The sequence below is a fragment of the Polypterus senegalus genome, chromosome 6 (assembly GCF_016835505.1).
Source record: "Polypterus senegalus isolate Bchr_013 chromosome 6, ASM1683550v1, whole genome shotgun sequence".
In the NCBI taxonomy this organism is placed as follows: Eukaryota; Metazoa; Chordata; class Cladistia; order Polypteriformes; family Polypteridae; genus Polypterus; species Polypterus senegalus.
The window spans coordinates 148,887,923-148,903,571 of record NC_053159.1 but is presented as its reverse complement, the minus strand read 5'-3'; the positions used below and the strand labels follow the sequence as shown (position 1 = coordinate 148,903,571).

Below are 15,649 nucleotides of genomic sequence, written 5' to 3'. Positions count from 1 at the left end.
TAAGTTCATAGTGCATATCAATATTTAGCATTTCACACTTTCTGAAAAAAATACTAAGAACATGAAATAGGAACCACAAACCAATTATTGAATTTTACAACACAAGCAGAAACCTTTTACAGCTTTTAAGTAGAATCTGGATGAGATACTGGGACAGCTTAGCTATTAGATAAACAGATGGGCTTGATGAACTGAATGGTCTCCTCTCATTTGTCAAATTTCTTATGACCTTATTATATGCTGAGTGATTGTATGTGTGATATTTTTTCACTGTTTACTTTCTAGCTGTCTACAGGACAGAGACAGGAATTCCCATCTGGGCACCAACATTTAATAATGTGAATTGTAACCGTGCTTGGAGATGACTGTTCGAGGTGAATCCACACCCCAGGACTGAAAGGTTGCCCTGGAGGAAGTTGAGCAAGGAGGTGATGCACATATCTGGCCTCCTTTTAAAATGGCTGAATCTCACAAAACTGTTTTCCTTTTAGCTGTTTTTTCTTTCCTAAAATGACAGGTTTAAGACTTTTGTTTTTACATTTTTACCCCTTCTCTTTCATCTTCATTTAAAAATTTAAGAAAGACTAATTATTGTTTTAGTTTATAGTATATTTATTAGTATTGTTTTAATTTATAATAACTTCTTCACTTTAGAACATAATTTACTGTGGCAAATTAGTTTATTGCCACCCTTGTGGTCATTGTCTCTGCTGTTAGCACTAAAACATATGTAATATGATAGTTATAGTTTGTTACTAACCCTCACCTATTCTGTTTCTCTTCTCGGTACTGAAATGTGGCATTTAGTGCCACTGCCCACCTGCCAAGTTGTTTTGCATGCCTTAGGAAAAGTCATCTCTGATGGAGGATTGCAGGAATCATCGGGTAGAGGGGTCCTTCCATTGGAATGGCTGGCCTAGCACCGACTCAACTGTGGAATGGCCAATTGGGGGACTCAGCTTAATGGCCGAGGTCTCCAGGACTCTAAACAAATCCAAATCTTATGTGATATTATGTGATATCATCTACTGTTGAATTCTGCTCTGTACTTGTAATATTTCTATTGCACTAATATATTGTATTGAGGATTACTTCTGATGTTCTGTTCTGCGTATTGTATTGTATTGTATTGTATTTACCCCCTTTTTTGATACCCACTGCATGCCCAACCTACCTGGAAAGGGGTCTCTCTTTGAACTGTCTTTCCCAAGGTTTCTTCCAATGTTTCCCTATAAAGGTGTTTTTGGGAGTTTTTCCTAGTCTTCTGAGAATGTCAAGGCTGGGGGGCTCTCAAAGGCAGGGCCTGTTAAAGCCCATTGTGGCACTTCTTGTGTGACTTTCGGCTATACAAAAATAAACTGTATTGTATTGTATTGTCAGGATGTAGCTTGAATTGCACCCCAAACCACTCCTCCCATTTTCTCCCTGACATTAAACACAGCCTTCTTGTACTCTTTATCTCTGATTTCACATATCTTATTGGAGTTCTTAGCAACTTATGTTATGATGCAATCATGTGATAGGGCAGGCTGGGATATCAAAGATGAGAGCCCCCCATGAATTGGTGTTGTAATATACTACTTTATTCTTACTTGACCTGCTTTGTATGTTTAAAGTTTTATCAGTTTTTGGTTTCTGCTTTTATTTTTTGTTTTCTGTCTCTGCTTCCTGACTTTGTGCTGCTTCATCCTTGAATATTGCCAGCCCATCCCATTTTGTAGATTTTGACTTTATTGCTTTCTGGACAATTAACCTTTTTACTTATTTCCTCTTTTCAGACCACTGCTCCTGTGCCTGCTAGTGCTGCTTCATGATGTGTCATTAGATTTTGCAACAACTGAGTTAGCCTTGTGCCACCTTATCTGCGGTCAGGATATATCAGATGTCTTCATGGTTAGAGAGCGTAACAACACCAAGCGTTATACATGTTAAAGGTGGATATGGATGAAAGATGCTTGGGCCAGTCAAAACAGGAGCCACAGTATATAGAGTTTAAAAAAGAAGACAAAAAGATTCATTGTCCACAGTGCAAAAATTCAAGTAAAAAATCAGGCAGATGGTTAGAGATAGGATTGGACAATCATCAGAAAATAAGATGATCAAAATTAGAAACTGTATAATGAACTTAAAATGACTGAAAAAAATATAAAGCCAGGATGTATAAGAGTTTTATTATAACTCTTCCTACAGCAACTCAAATTACTAAATTTGCCATTTTTATTTTATGTTCTTCTTTGTAAGAAGTTGCCATTTTTTTTCAGTTGTTTAACCTTTTTAATATGTACACCCTGGAGAAAAAGGAGGCCTGTTGCATTTTTTCTTTTGTTAGTTCTAACCACTTTCCTAATGAACTGCTCAAAATCTTCAGCCAGACAGATTAGTAGAAGCAACCGAGACATGCATCCAAAGAAAATATACACACGGGAAATACTGATTGGTTTCAGATTTCCAGTTTTGAGCATCTCTCATGAAGAAATTTTACAATTGCCATCAGAATACTGCAGAAACAAGGCAATCAAAGCAGAGATTTGGGTAAAAACAAAATACTGGATTAACAGCAAATCTTTTACATGAATATTCTCAAAATTTGCATTTGATAATACAAAGCATTAGGAATGATTTGTATACAGTATCTTATGTAGTAATTTTGTTTAATATAACTTTCAGAAATTGCATTAACAGTAATAATAGTAATAATAACAGTAATGAGCAATAACAAATCCAAATCATATTATGTGATATCATCTACTGTTAAATTCTGGTTCGTACTTGTAAAATTTTTATTTTTATTTTGTTACTGTATTGAGGATTTGTTCTGTTCTGTGTGTTGTATTGTATTGACCCCCTTCTTTTTGATACCCACTGCACGCCCAACCTACCTGGAAAGGAGTCTCTCTTTGAACTGCCTTTTCCAAGGTTTCTTCCATTTTTTCCCTACAAGATTTTTTTTGGGAGCAGTGGCGTAGTGTAGTGGGGGCGGCAGGGGCGGCCTAAGGCACTTTTACTGTATATTTTAGTCTTTTAAATTGAAATACCTAAATAAGGGGGCGGCAAAATTTTCCTCCACCCCGGGTGGCTGACACCCACGCTACGCCACTGTTTGGAAGTTTTTTTTTCTTGTCTTCTTAAGGAGTCAAAGCTGGGGTGCTGTCAAGAGGCAGGGCCTGTTAAAGCCCATTTTGGGCTATACAAAAATAAATTGTATTGTATTGTATTGTATTGTATTCAGATGCAGATTTTGACAGTTTTTTTTTTTTCTTGTGAGACTGGACCAAAGAACTAAAGAAAAACCTCAAGCAGAGGATTGTGTGTATTTATCATTAAAAATGTTAGAAACCATATCATATTAAAACAAAGACCAGGTCAATACGCCCAGAACTAGACAGTGCTTCATTTAAGGCCATTCACTTCGCCATGAGAAAGACATCACATCACTGTCATGATTCAAATTACATTTCTTTTTTTGCTCTTAATAAATTTTGCTTCAAGTTTAGAGAATGTCCATGGTCATTTGTATACTGTAAGTCATTATCTCTGGGCATTTGTTAATAACTATTATTGATACGTGTTTTAACACGGCCCCCATTTTGTTTATGCATTGGCGACACCAGTTGCAGAAGCTGTTGCTCCAAGTTGCCTTTTAGATGTCTGGTCAAGTGACATCATCTGTGTCACTTTAAAGTTCGGCACCGCATGCTCAGTGACATCTGAGATTGTTCTTAGTATTTTCTAGTGTGTGTTTTTTCTATTGACCTTCACTTTATAAAATACTAAGGGGTTCACCCCCTGCTTGTTTCGCTCGCCATCCCCCCTGGCCTGCGCTACACGCCAGCCACTTCGCGTCTCTGCCACTCTTGTTGTGAAGAGGGGGGCTGAACTCACCCCAGGGTGACGTGGTCGCTCCTCCGAAAACGCCCTCTTAAAAGGTGATACAATGGGAAACAAATACAGTTATTTTTTACCTCCTCTTTGCTCAATCAGCTGCTGGCTTGTTGCTTCTGCCATGCTGCATGATCTGCATCTCGAACATTTAAGAGCCTGTAAAGCAGCTGCCCCACTCTTTGTCTTTCATTTCCAGCCACAAGCATGGTTAAATCTCTTGGCACAAAGTCTTGTCTCATGGGATGTGAGTTCTTGATATTTTTTAGAGTATAATTTAAAAACGGAATCTGAAAATCTAACAATATCACATTAAAGTTCGATAAATTCTGAAAAGAATGATACCAAACATATATATGTAGGTTTTTAAAATAAGCCTGATTTCAAGCGTGACAATAAAATCGTCACATAAAATCGTTGCACTTTTAGGCATAGGATTTTATATATACTGTATATAGAGCAGATAGTTAGTCATTGATTACACATATTGCCTAGCATTTTTTGTGTTGGTGTCTAGTTCTTTTGATCTTTTGGTTTTGACCTTAGACAGGTTCAGTGTTACTGTCCATCTCCTAAATCCCTTTTTGCCATCTTCTTTTTGTAGTAGGTAAGCTTGGATGGCCTTTACCTATCCTGTGACCCAACTGAATAGCTAGCTCTTCTTTCTGGCAATCTGGCATTTTAGCTCTTCTTCCTCTGTGGATGTACAATCAGATTGTTTACATCTAGAAGTCCTAGATGCTGTCAAGTTAATCAAGGAGACTTTAATCTTTGCCCAAAGCAGGACCATTTGCCTGACTTTAATAAATATATCGAGAGTTACAACCAATACAAACACAGCCTTGATTGACTGATATGATAACATTGAGAGTGTTTATGTCTTAGAGGGTATTGCCAGGTCTGGGAAGCTCACACAAAAATACGATTAACCTTACAGTAACCTATCAGACATTACTGTGACAAAAAGGTGTAAGTTAGAAGCTGGTGTGCTGAGGAGACTGAGACCCCATTGAACTACCTTAAATGTACCAACTGGAATGCCATCTGTGATATAATACAGACCATCAAGAACTGCAGCTTCTGAAACAATGTCAACATTGCAAAAAGAAAACTTTAGTTCAACTATTAAAATGTAATCAAGAAATAAATTGTAAATGACCACTGAATTAAAAGATCTTTTATATCAGAAAAATGGTGACGGTTTTAAAATGTGATTTCAGCAGAAGGAATAAGTGCAAGACAATATTATGGAATACAGGGTAACATCCAAAGACAAGCTAGAATCATGATTTGAGAGTAATGCAAAGAAATTTGTCCACAGATAACAGACATTAGTGGTTATAAATTCAAAGGTCACTATATTAATATTTAAGATTAACTTTTTTTTCAAATAATGTGAATAATTTGTTTTACAGACTTGATAGCAAAGACTTGATTTTTAGACTCAAAAGAAATATTCCAGTTGCTATAGATACTGAAATAAACGTTATTGCTATTAGATCACAATTTAAATTTGTGAAACAAGGAAAATGTCAGGAACGTGACAGACCACTGAGACCTTATAAGAATGCAGAGTTCAGCCAGTGCACACTTTTTGCACGTTGGATTAATGGTCAATAGAGAGAATAGTTATTCCTGATCTTTTTAAAATGATTAGTGATTAGTGTCCAGCAATATTAGAGCAAAATATAGAAGATAAATGATAGATATACATTTGCTTTAATTTCAGTATCAAAAGAGTATTTTAACCAGACAAAGTTAAAACACCTCCTCCCAGAAGATACCCTGTATCAGATCCAAACCAGCATGCCAGATATTCAGCACAAGCTGCTGAGGATACCATGATAAAAATGCTAAACCACATCTTTATACATCTAGAGCAATACCAAATACTTACAAGATTAATGTAAAACTGCTATGTCTGACTTCACACAGGAAGACTTAAAGTTGGGACAAATGTACAAAAAAAAGAGAAGGCATAGATTTGGACAATTAAATGCTTAGGAGTTTGACATTTGAATCAGTCTGAAAATTCAATTTGGAACTTTTATACCCGTCCAAAATAAGCAAGACCTAAGTATGAAACACAGCAGGTATGTAAAAAACATATATATACATATATATATATATGAGAAACAATTAAGTCTGGAGATAAGATACAGCAAATTCTTGGGGCAGTGTGCACTCCCAGCTTGGCCCTTACCACATTAACATTAACTGACTATTGTAAACTTGTCCTACCCTGTGACTCTACATTCACCCATTTATCCATTCATTTTCAGGCCCACTTAAAGACAGTTATAGGGAAAGAAGTAGCTGTATTATATCAGTACAGGATCTCTGAATATTACAAACCCACGCACTAAGATAACCGACAAATGCCAATCAGTCTAATCTGCAAATCTTTTGAAAAGAAAAATGAGCAACCAGGCAAAAGTAAACGGAGGCAACATGCAAACTTCATGTAGACAGCATCCAAGCTGGAATTTCAGTTCACTTTCCAAGAAGTGTGAACAGGAATGCTAACCACTGTCATCAGCTGCCCTGTCACTTTAAATGGCACACAAAATGCTTCCCCACTTCTTATATTTAGTTAGATTAAACAGTCAAATTACTACTTGTGTCAGTAACTGTGCTTGTGCATACAGTAAGGATATATACTACACTGTGTTGACTTGTACCAAAAATGCATAAGGTAAGGATAAGATGTTTATTGATATCATTGTGGATTGTGTTGTAAGCCAAAGTAAATGAATTTCATTTATTCTTTCATTTAGAAGTGCTGTGAAATTCCAGATTTGTTATCTGAGTTGATAAAATACTTGTGTCAACTTATATTGCTTGCTCTTAAAGATCAAAACTTAATTTCCTAAAGATCAAACACATTCAGATCTGATAAGAAACCCATACACTGTGGTGGCTGAAGACAGAAGTGTTTAATGACCTACCTACCTTTAAAAAATAATTTACTTAGTACACAATAGTATATTAAAGTAAATTGCTCTGCAGTGGGCTGGCGCCCTGCCCAGGGTTTGTTTCCTGCCTTGCGCCCTGTGTAGGCTGGGATTGGCTCCAGCAGACCCCCATGACCCTGTAGTTAGGCTATAGTGAGTTGGATAATGGATGGATGGAGTAAATTGCTAAGTAATTTGCAGTTGTGTGTTAAATATGTTTTATGATTTTTAATTTTTTTCAGAATAAAAGTACCTTAATACATAGCAATTTAAAAGTACTACATCTTTAAGACTCCAATTATAAAAACACAAAGGCAATTTAAAACGAATGTTGTTTTCTTTGCAAATAAAAGAATTACACATTATTTATGCCAGCTTCATAAAACATGTCATAATTATGTGCATGTATTGTTTATATCAAACAGTTTCTCCTGTTATTTCACTGTAATTTCACTCTACTGTAACTATTTCTTACTAGCTGAATGAATAAGAGCACCACTGGGATATTATGATTTGAGGGCATGTCAAACAGATTAAAAAAGGTTACCACACTGGCAGTAGTAGGGGACATAAATGCTGGTAATTTGAGGAGACTAAATCTTTAGACCCTCTATGTGTCAATAATCCACCTTAGGGGTAACAGGCCTTGAATGAAGAAGCTATAGCCTGGTTTGAAGCCTGCAGTGCCCACCCATGACTCTGGAGAGCGGGTGACTCAGGAATGTCTGACCTTTTCTTCACCAAGAGAATGAGGCCATATTGCTTTGATATGTCAAAGCCACAACTAACTGAAGTAGTTGTTTAAGAGAGAAATCGAACAAAAGGCGAATGCTCTTCAAGACAACAGTTAGGAGGCACTGATGGCACCTAACTAAGCATAGGTTAACTATTTTGTTTTCATTCAAATATGAAAAGCTACCAAGCTGGACTGTAATCTCAACACTGAAAGGGCTTCTGAAGACTCAGAGGAAGAGACACCAGAGGATGCTAGAGGAAAATCAATCACAATGTCCCTATGGAAAATCTGGTTCTCCTCTGACTTGTAAAGTGATTTCCATTTTTTTCCTAGAAGTAACCCATACAGGGGATTTAATGTTGTTACCAAGCAGAATTAACAATGGATCAAGAATTGAGTGGAGAGTTTGGGGAAAACATTTTCTAGCCAGAAGAAGGAGCCTGGGTTGAGAGGGTATCTCTCATTATTACATTATATTGTACAATTCTACATTTATTTACTCAATTAGTTTAATTCCTCAAGTTCTTGATAAAAGTAGTAGGCAGGAAGATTTTTTTCTCAGGTTATGCCACACAGAGAAGCAGTATGGTAATGATGAGGGCATTTAAATGGGAAGTATGCTGGTTCTGTAAATGATAAGTTTGCTGTTTCTGTGTTCAGCATGCACGTGTGTGTGTGTGTGTGTGTGTGCGCATCCATGTAAGTCATGAAAAGAAATGCAACAAATTACAATGTAACCTAGCTTCAGATGGACTCAGCAGTGCATACCGATCCTTGCCACTAAACTATATGAGTTACACATCCATACTTTTGTGAATACATCTTCCTTACATATGTGCATATGCCAGGATTCAGCAATAGAACCTTGATATTAATTCTGACGTGTGTAGTTACTTTTCTTATTCAAGTATCCTGAGATTCAGAAAGAGCAATTTGGTTTTAATACAAGCTATGTTAACTGTGGACCACATCTTTGGCCTTTCACAGGTACAGTACTTTATATGATAGATGTGTCAGTATGAAAACACTGTCTGCATAAGTGGATGTGGAGATGGTTTATGATAAATTTTATCAGGATATCTTGGGCAAGGTGCATGAATGGATGGAGTTTCAGAGACCACTGCTGTCTGCCAATTCATGTGCTATACCTTTGTGTCAAGTGAGATTTACTTGTGTTTAAAATACACATTGGATTCCGCTAAGGGTGGGTCTGGCCTTTTCTACTTTTCCTTTCATAGATAACATATTCCAGCACACCCAAAACTTCCAAGACTTTCTAGTGTAGGGACCTAAGGATTGTATTTTTGATGATCTAGTTCTTCTGGAATCTTCTGACTGTTAATTACAGTCAGCATGCAAAATCCCACTTGATATTCATAAAGTGCTAAGACACTCCATTATTTAGTTGAATATTGTAATCTTACTCTGGTGCTTTGGATAACTATGGATATGCCTGTCGTAAGTAGATGAATCACATCATACACAGATACACACACTGCACTTGCACTTCAGAAACACTTTTCATGACACATTTGCACTTACATGCTGTGTGTTACAAACTCCTTCAGCTCCACACTAATCTGTTCCCTTAGTGCCAATTCTCTCTAAAGTGGGCATTGATCAATCATTTCTTTAATGTGGTGTGATGGACAGCCGGGTCCCATGCCCGGCCAGGATGCCCCTGCTGCATATGTTCCGGGGGGAGCCACCATGGACAGCTCAATACCTCGCCCGGGACGCTTGGGGACAGCCTCCCTGGCTGTTGTTCATTTCCCATTCTCCCACGTCGCTCCATGGGACACGGAGTCCTCCACAGCCTGGTTGAGAGATGGGGTGTCCGCTACGGGGTGCGGCCGAGAGCCAACAACCCAGATTGATGATTTATCAGCCCCACCCGGAGGTGCAATCAGGACCAGCTGGTCAAGCACCTGGAACACTTCCGGGTGGGCTATAAAACGGGCCAGCCTTCCTTCATTTGAGGCCAGAATCGGGAGGAAGAAGACGAGGTTGCCTGGGAGGAGTGGTGGTGCCAGGAAGGGTTGTTTGAGCTGTGTTTTGTGCTTTTGGGACTGTGTTGGGCCTGTAGGACACGGTGGAAGACGTGCCCCACGGCTGAAGAAAACTAATAAAAGCCTGTTTGTTTTACAGGTGCCTCTGTGTAAGTCTGTGCCAGGTCGGGCGCTATATAGCGCCTTTTACAGTGGGTAATGACACCCTGCACATCTTCTACATCACTACGCAATTTTCTACACTGTGTTGTGCTGGGCCAGTAACATCACTTAATAATAGGCCAACCGAATCAACAAATGAATTAAAAGGACAGACTCAGTTATGGAATACACCCTGGGCCTCCTGGAGGTTGTAGCACAGAAGAGAATTAAAAAAAAATGAGTGTCATTATGAACAATGTTGCACATCCTCTCCCCGACACACTAACACTGGGTACTGTCAGCCAAAGAATTATTCAGCAGAAGTGTGTTAAGAAACCTTACTGGGGCTCTTTCATACCAGCAACAATGTGCCTGCATAATGCCTCCTACCATCAGGTCCTGCACACAACTGACTGCTGGAAATGGATGTCCTCTCAGTAGCACTGTGACAGCTGCATCCTAAAAATAGGTTTGTTTATTGAGCAACACTAAACAGCAGTACTTTTCCTAAGGGCCTACTGAAAGTGATGAATTATTTCTAATTTTTCTTCTAAAGTATGTTTCTTTTTAAAGGCCTTGAGAAGCAACAAAACTAATATGAACTGTGACTACCCACATGCTGTTTCCAGTCAGAACACTGTTTGTATTACAATGAGAGCAATCGGTATCACCGTCTTCTTCATCGTTGAGGCGATGTCCTAAAAAGGCAAGCACTACTTTTAAGATTCCAGTTTATTTACCTGTTTTGAAAGTCTTTGTCATCTTTCTTGAGTCCTCCTTATTTAAAGAACATGCTGTCCATACTTATCAGATGGGCTCCTGCCACTCAATCATTTAGTCTTATCCTGCCTGTGAAGCACTCACAAATCTCTGCTTCCCAGTTATGCCTGTTAAGAGCTTTCTGTGCTTTACTATATCATATTTTTTAATTCAGCAATGGGCAGAAAGTGACTTTCAACATTAAAACACATTTTTAAAATGTCTTTTAGAGTCCCTCTACAATTTTGATTTTCAGGCCTTCTGGGGATCCACAGGCTTAATTAAGGGGTCCCAGGCTTTCCAGGAATTCTCTGTATTTTGCACCTTTATTCTTGTGTTTAATAGAGCAGTTAACAGTCAAGTGTGTGGAGGGCATGAACATCAGAACCTCTGCTTCCCATGTCATGCTTACGTCCATGAAGTACTGTATGTGGCCTCCTGTCAGCGGAAAGAGGAGGAAGAGACTATGAGATTGAGCAGAAGACTGGTGCATGTGCAAGTGTTTTACCAATCTACATTGTCATCATCCCCTATGGTCAAGAGCTGTACGTAGTATCCTCCCTGAAAAAGCAATGAGTGTGATAATCGTGCCAGACCTTAGAGGAGAGCTGTTGGTTCTCTAGATTGAAAGCAGCCCTTTCAGGTGGTTTGGGCAGCTGATGTTGATGATCACTAGGCACCCCAGCAGGAGAATTGTGCTGGGCAATGCCCACTCAAAAAATTGGGAGTGGTCTCCCCTAGACTTTCTTGTATACTTAGATTTGGGGATGGATATTTGAGGAGTAAACTGCAAGACAATGATTATATTCATATATTATCCATTGAAGAATCATCAACAACAAATCAAATCAAATTAATAATACATTAAACAATTATTATAAAAGTAAAGTTGAATAAATCAGACTCTGCATCTGCATGAATAAAAGGTAAAGTACCACTTCCAGTTATCAGAAATAGACCAAAAGTCGATAGAAATCTATATCTTGTACCTAAGATTTGTATGAAAAATTTGGTGGACCTAACTGAAATCATACTCAAGTTATTGTGTTTACATACACACACAGACACACAGACATAATTCCAAAAATGGTATTTTCTGACTCCGGGAGATCTGATTCATCAAAATCTTGAAATTGAATTTTTGGAAGATTCCAATTCTTTCCCTATGCTTTGTATACAAGGAAGTCAGGGAGATCTAAAACGTCGAGATTCATCAAAATCACGACATCGAATATTTGGACGATTACAGTACTTTCCCTGTACTTCGTATACAAGAAAGTAAAAAGACCAGGAGTGCATTGGGAAAGATGATATCTCCCAGTGGTTCTCATGGCACCAGACAATTCTTTAAGAGCAACAGGAGGCAACATCCTGGAGTTGGGCCTCTCACCAGGAATGTTACAGAAGATAAGATACATGATGAAATAAAATGTATAAGGTACCATATTATATACTGTATATACTTGCGTTTAAGTTCACCCGCGGATAAGTCGGGACTTGATTTTACCGTATAATTTCCGGTATTTTATAATGTCGGTTGTATAAGTCGAATGCGGAAAACTCATAAGAGATTATGATATGCTAACACAGCGTTTCTCAACTTTAAAGTATTTGCGACCCGAGTTTTCATAACAGTTTTAATCGCGCCCCCCTATCATTTTTTTGAAAGCAGCCCACTAATACCAATTTGTTCTTTTTTACTTAATGATATATCATAGATGCATATTTTATTATACCTACTTAACTTTTATCGACATTTATCTAACTCTATATTTATTTTTTTAGTAATCAGAATGTAGTTTAAGTTAATTTGTTTTTGGTTTCAATAGATGTATCTTTCATATTTTGAATTCTTGTTTTCTTTTTTAAACATCTTTGCGACCCCCTTTTTGTTACTTCGCACCCCCCTAGGGGGGCCCGCCCCACAGTTTGAGAACCACTGTGCTAACACCCACCTGAGTAACCACGAAGCACACTGCCTTTTTTTTTCCATGTATTGTGACTACGTGACCACACAGTAATATCTGAAATATTCCGAAGCGACGTTTGGACTGTTTTGTGTTTTTTTGTACCTCACACCCTCATACACATTTTATCATAAGAAGCATCCCTTATTTAAGATGGAGCATTCGATCAGAAGAAAATATGAAGCTGGTTTTAAATTAAAAGTCATTGAGGTGGCGAAATAAATTGGTAACTGCATTGATGTAACAAAATTCGATGTGTCTGAGAAACTGGTATGAGATTGGAGGAAGCAAGAAGATGTAAAAAAATAAAATTTAAGTGTCACATTTTTGAACGGGCATACAAGTCAAGTCCGATTTTATGATTGATTTTTTGGGTTTTAAGACCCAACTTATACGCGAGTATATATGGTATATTGAAATGCAGAGTTCTTTCCATGAAAAAATAGGCCAGTCCTTTAAAGATAGGAACAGTACAATAGTACAGTACTGTAAACTGCAGTAAATAAGCTCAAAGTACTACTTTACATCTAGACACTCATTCTTTCATAAAGTCATATACTAATAATGTACAGAGAATGCGTTTCACTTTCAAAAACTATAATTGTATAATACATAACCCTTAAGTCAGAAACAGCCTAGCGAAATAATTTAATATAGATTTAAAAAGTCATCTATGTCTGCCAATATGGAACACGGGGTTATATCAGCTGCATAAAAAAACTATATAGATAATAAAAAACACTTGCTAATGAAAAACGGTGCCTAATTATATATTTTGGTTTGGAAATATGGAATACCATTGCAATTTAAACTATATATTACATTCGGAATTATAAGTTACTCCTTTGCATTTTGTGACTTTGACTTCATATTCAGTATAAAAGTATCTGTGTTTCACTTGCATTTCACATGTTCTGTATCGTGTGAGCACTATAAAATACATTGGTTTAAACTATACTTTAATTGTGAGTTTATGAAGTGAAGGACAAGCACACCCACACGTACAGATCTGAGAACTTTTTTCTTATTCTTAGTCGATAGGCTTCATGGTTTTACCATGAAAATCAATAATTCACAAAAAAACAACATCAACGCAATGGCAGAATCTCCAAAATATCAATTTTATAACTAATCCCTTTGATTGTGTATAGACAATACAGATGTTGTAATATTTAGTATTTTCTTCTTCAGATTTTTTGAAGTGATGTATTATTTTATATATGTCTGTTAATCTAACTGACTGTTGTAACAACAACAACAACATTTATTTATATAGCACATTTTCATACAAAAAGTAGCTCAAAGTGCTTTACATAATAAAGAATAGAAAAATAAAAGACACAGTAAGAAAATAAAATAAGTCAACATTAATCAAAATAGAATAAGAGTAAGGTCCAATGGCCAGGGTAGACAGAAAAAACAAACAAACAAAAAAAAAAAACTCCAGACGGCTGGAGAAAGAAATAAAATCTGTAGGGATTTCAGACCATTAGACTGCCCAGTCCCCTCTGACCCTTTGTGTGTCACTCTGTGTGTGTGTGTGTGTATGTGTGTCCTGTGAAGGACTGGTGCTCAGACCAAGACATGTTGCTTCTTTCAGTCAGATCTACATGAGTAAATTACAACATGAATGGCTGTGTATGCATTATGTTTCCATGTATCCATGTTTTGAAACTCGCTGCTTAGAGTTTCAGTCTCTAAATCAAACAATACAGTACATATCAACTTTAACTGTGCAACCACTACAAAGTACTTTGTAAACTATAGGAGAACACAATTAAAAGCCACAAGGTAACACAAGTAATGCAATAAAATGTCAGTGTTTCAGATAAACTTTAAAAACCTTGTAAAAGCCCCTGACAGAAACTTCATTTGCTCCGCAGAGTGCTCTGTTATATGACAAACACTGACAGGCAACATAAGAAAAATAACTGATATTAAATACACCATGCTCTGATCGAATTACAAGACGATACGCGGCCTATAAACATTGAACTTAATCAGAAAATCGGTCCTCTCCCTGAGGATTAAATTGCATCGCCATAACAAATTAATCCTTTACATTAATTTACAAAAGAGCCTGCACTATGTTCTGGTTTGTTCTGCAGCTTTTGACACAAATAAAGTTTTTTACACTTTAGAAGGTGCACACATTTTGTTTCACACTCCGTATAATATTACCTAATTACTGAAGGTATATAACAATAATGCTTTATAGAAGAAAAGGAAAAGACACTGCGCCGAACTTCATCTTACCTAGTTGTGAAGCGCAAAAATTCATCACTGATATCCAAAGTAAAGAAAACGCTGTGAGATGCGAAGCACAATTAGCTAAGTGATCCATGGTGCAATTTATTTTTTCGGAACAACTGTTTAATTTTCTTTCTCGTCCGGCTCTTTAAGTAGAAATGAAAAAGACAGCGATCCCCATGTGTAAGTTAAGAAGAAACGTGCCACTAGAAGGCTGTCCCGTGTCGGACTTTATGCAAGCGCACTCTTGTTAACGGCGCTTTGGGAAATTAGCGACTCTTTGTCCGACCTCTTTGTCCGAGATACAGGAAAGAGTCATACGGGTGAAAGGCACAAAGTCAAAAGAAATCCCGAAGAAGGTGGGTCTGGGGGGGACACTAGTAGTGCAATGAGAGAGGATCGCGCGTGCAGAAGTTCGAAGTTCACATCACCTAAAGATTCGACTGTCATTTTTCATGTTCTCGGTATCCAGTCAGCGGGATGATTTCTGTACATCCCCTGTATATTATAAACTCTTAAATACAATTAACGATTTCGGCAGAACGGGTTGAAGAAATTATGCTTTGCTACCGTATACCTTCTGTACGCAGAACATGAAGATTTGTTTTATCCTACAGCAAAAGAGCGTGACAGTTTGTCGCCATCTGTTTTTAATTTCTGATAAAACAACCGTAAAGATGAGTTAGCCCCCTTTTCCCTTTGATATACATTAAACCTTTTTTCTGGATATAATGGTCCATAGTTTCACCAAACACATACAAGAGAGTTTTAAATTGATTCTTGGCTGCATGCAAAAAAAAAAAAAAAAATCAGAATGATGAATGATTTGCAGATACGTTTTGAAATACAGAAATCGTTTAATCCTTGTGTAAACCACTCTTCTTGTCATCGATCCAATAAACAGTCATTTCCATGCTTTAAGGAGCCTATGTAATTTGCTTTTCACACTTGACC

The 15,649-nt window shown here is 37.4% G+C and overlaps 1 protein-coding gene across 1 annotated transcript in view; it reads right to left on the bottom strand.

Annotated features, from left to right (window-relative positions):
- Positions 1 to 15,167, bottom strand: part of si:ch211-246m6.5 (von Willebrand factor D and EGF domain-containing protein) — a 387,263-nt gene extending 372,096 nt beyond the window's left edge. Inside the window, exon 1 of the mRNA XM_039757371.1 lies at positions 14,702 to 15,167. Coding sequence (XP_039613305.1) covers positions 14,702 to 14,789 — 88 coding nt within the window. The 5' untranslated portion in view covers positions 14,790 to 15,167. The remainder of the gene's footprint in view (positions 1 to 14,701) is intronic.
- Positions 15,168 to 15,649: the final 482 nt, after the last annotated feature.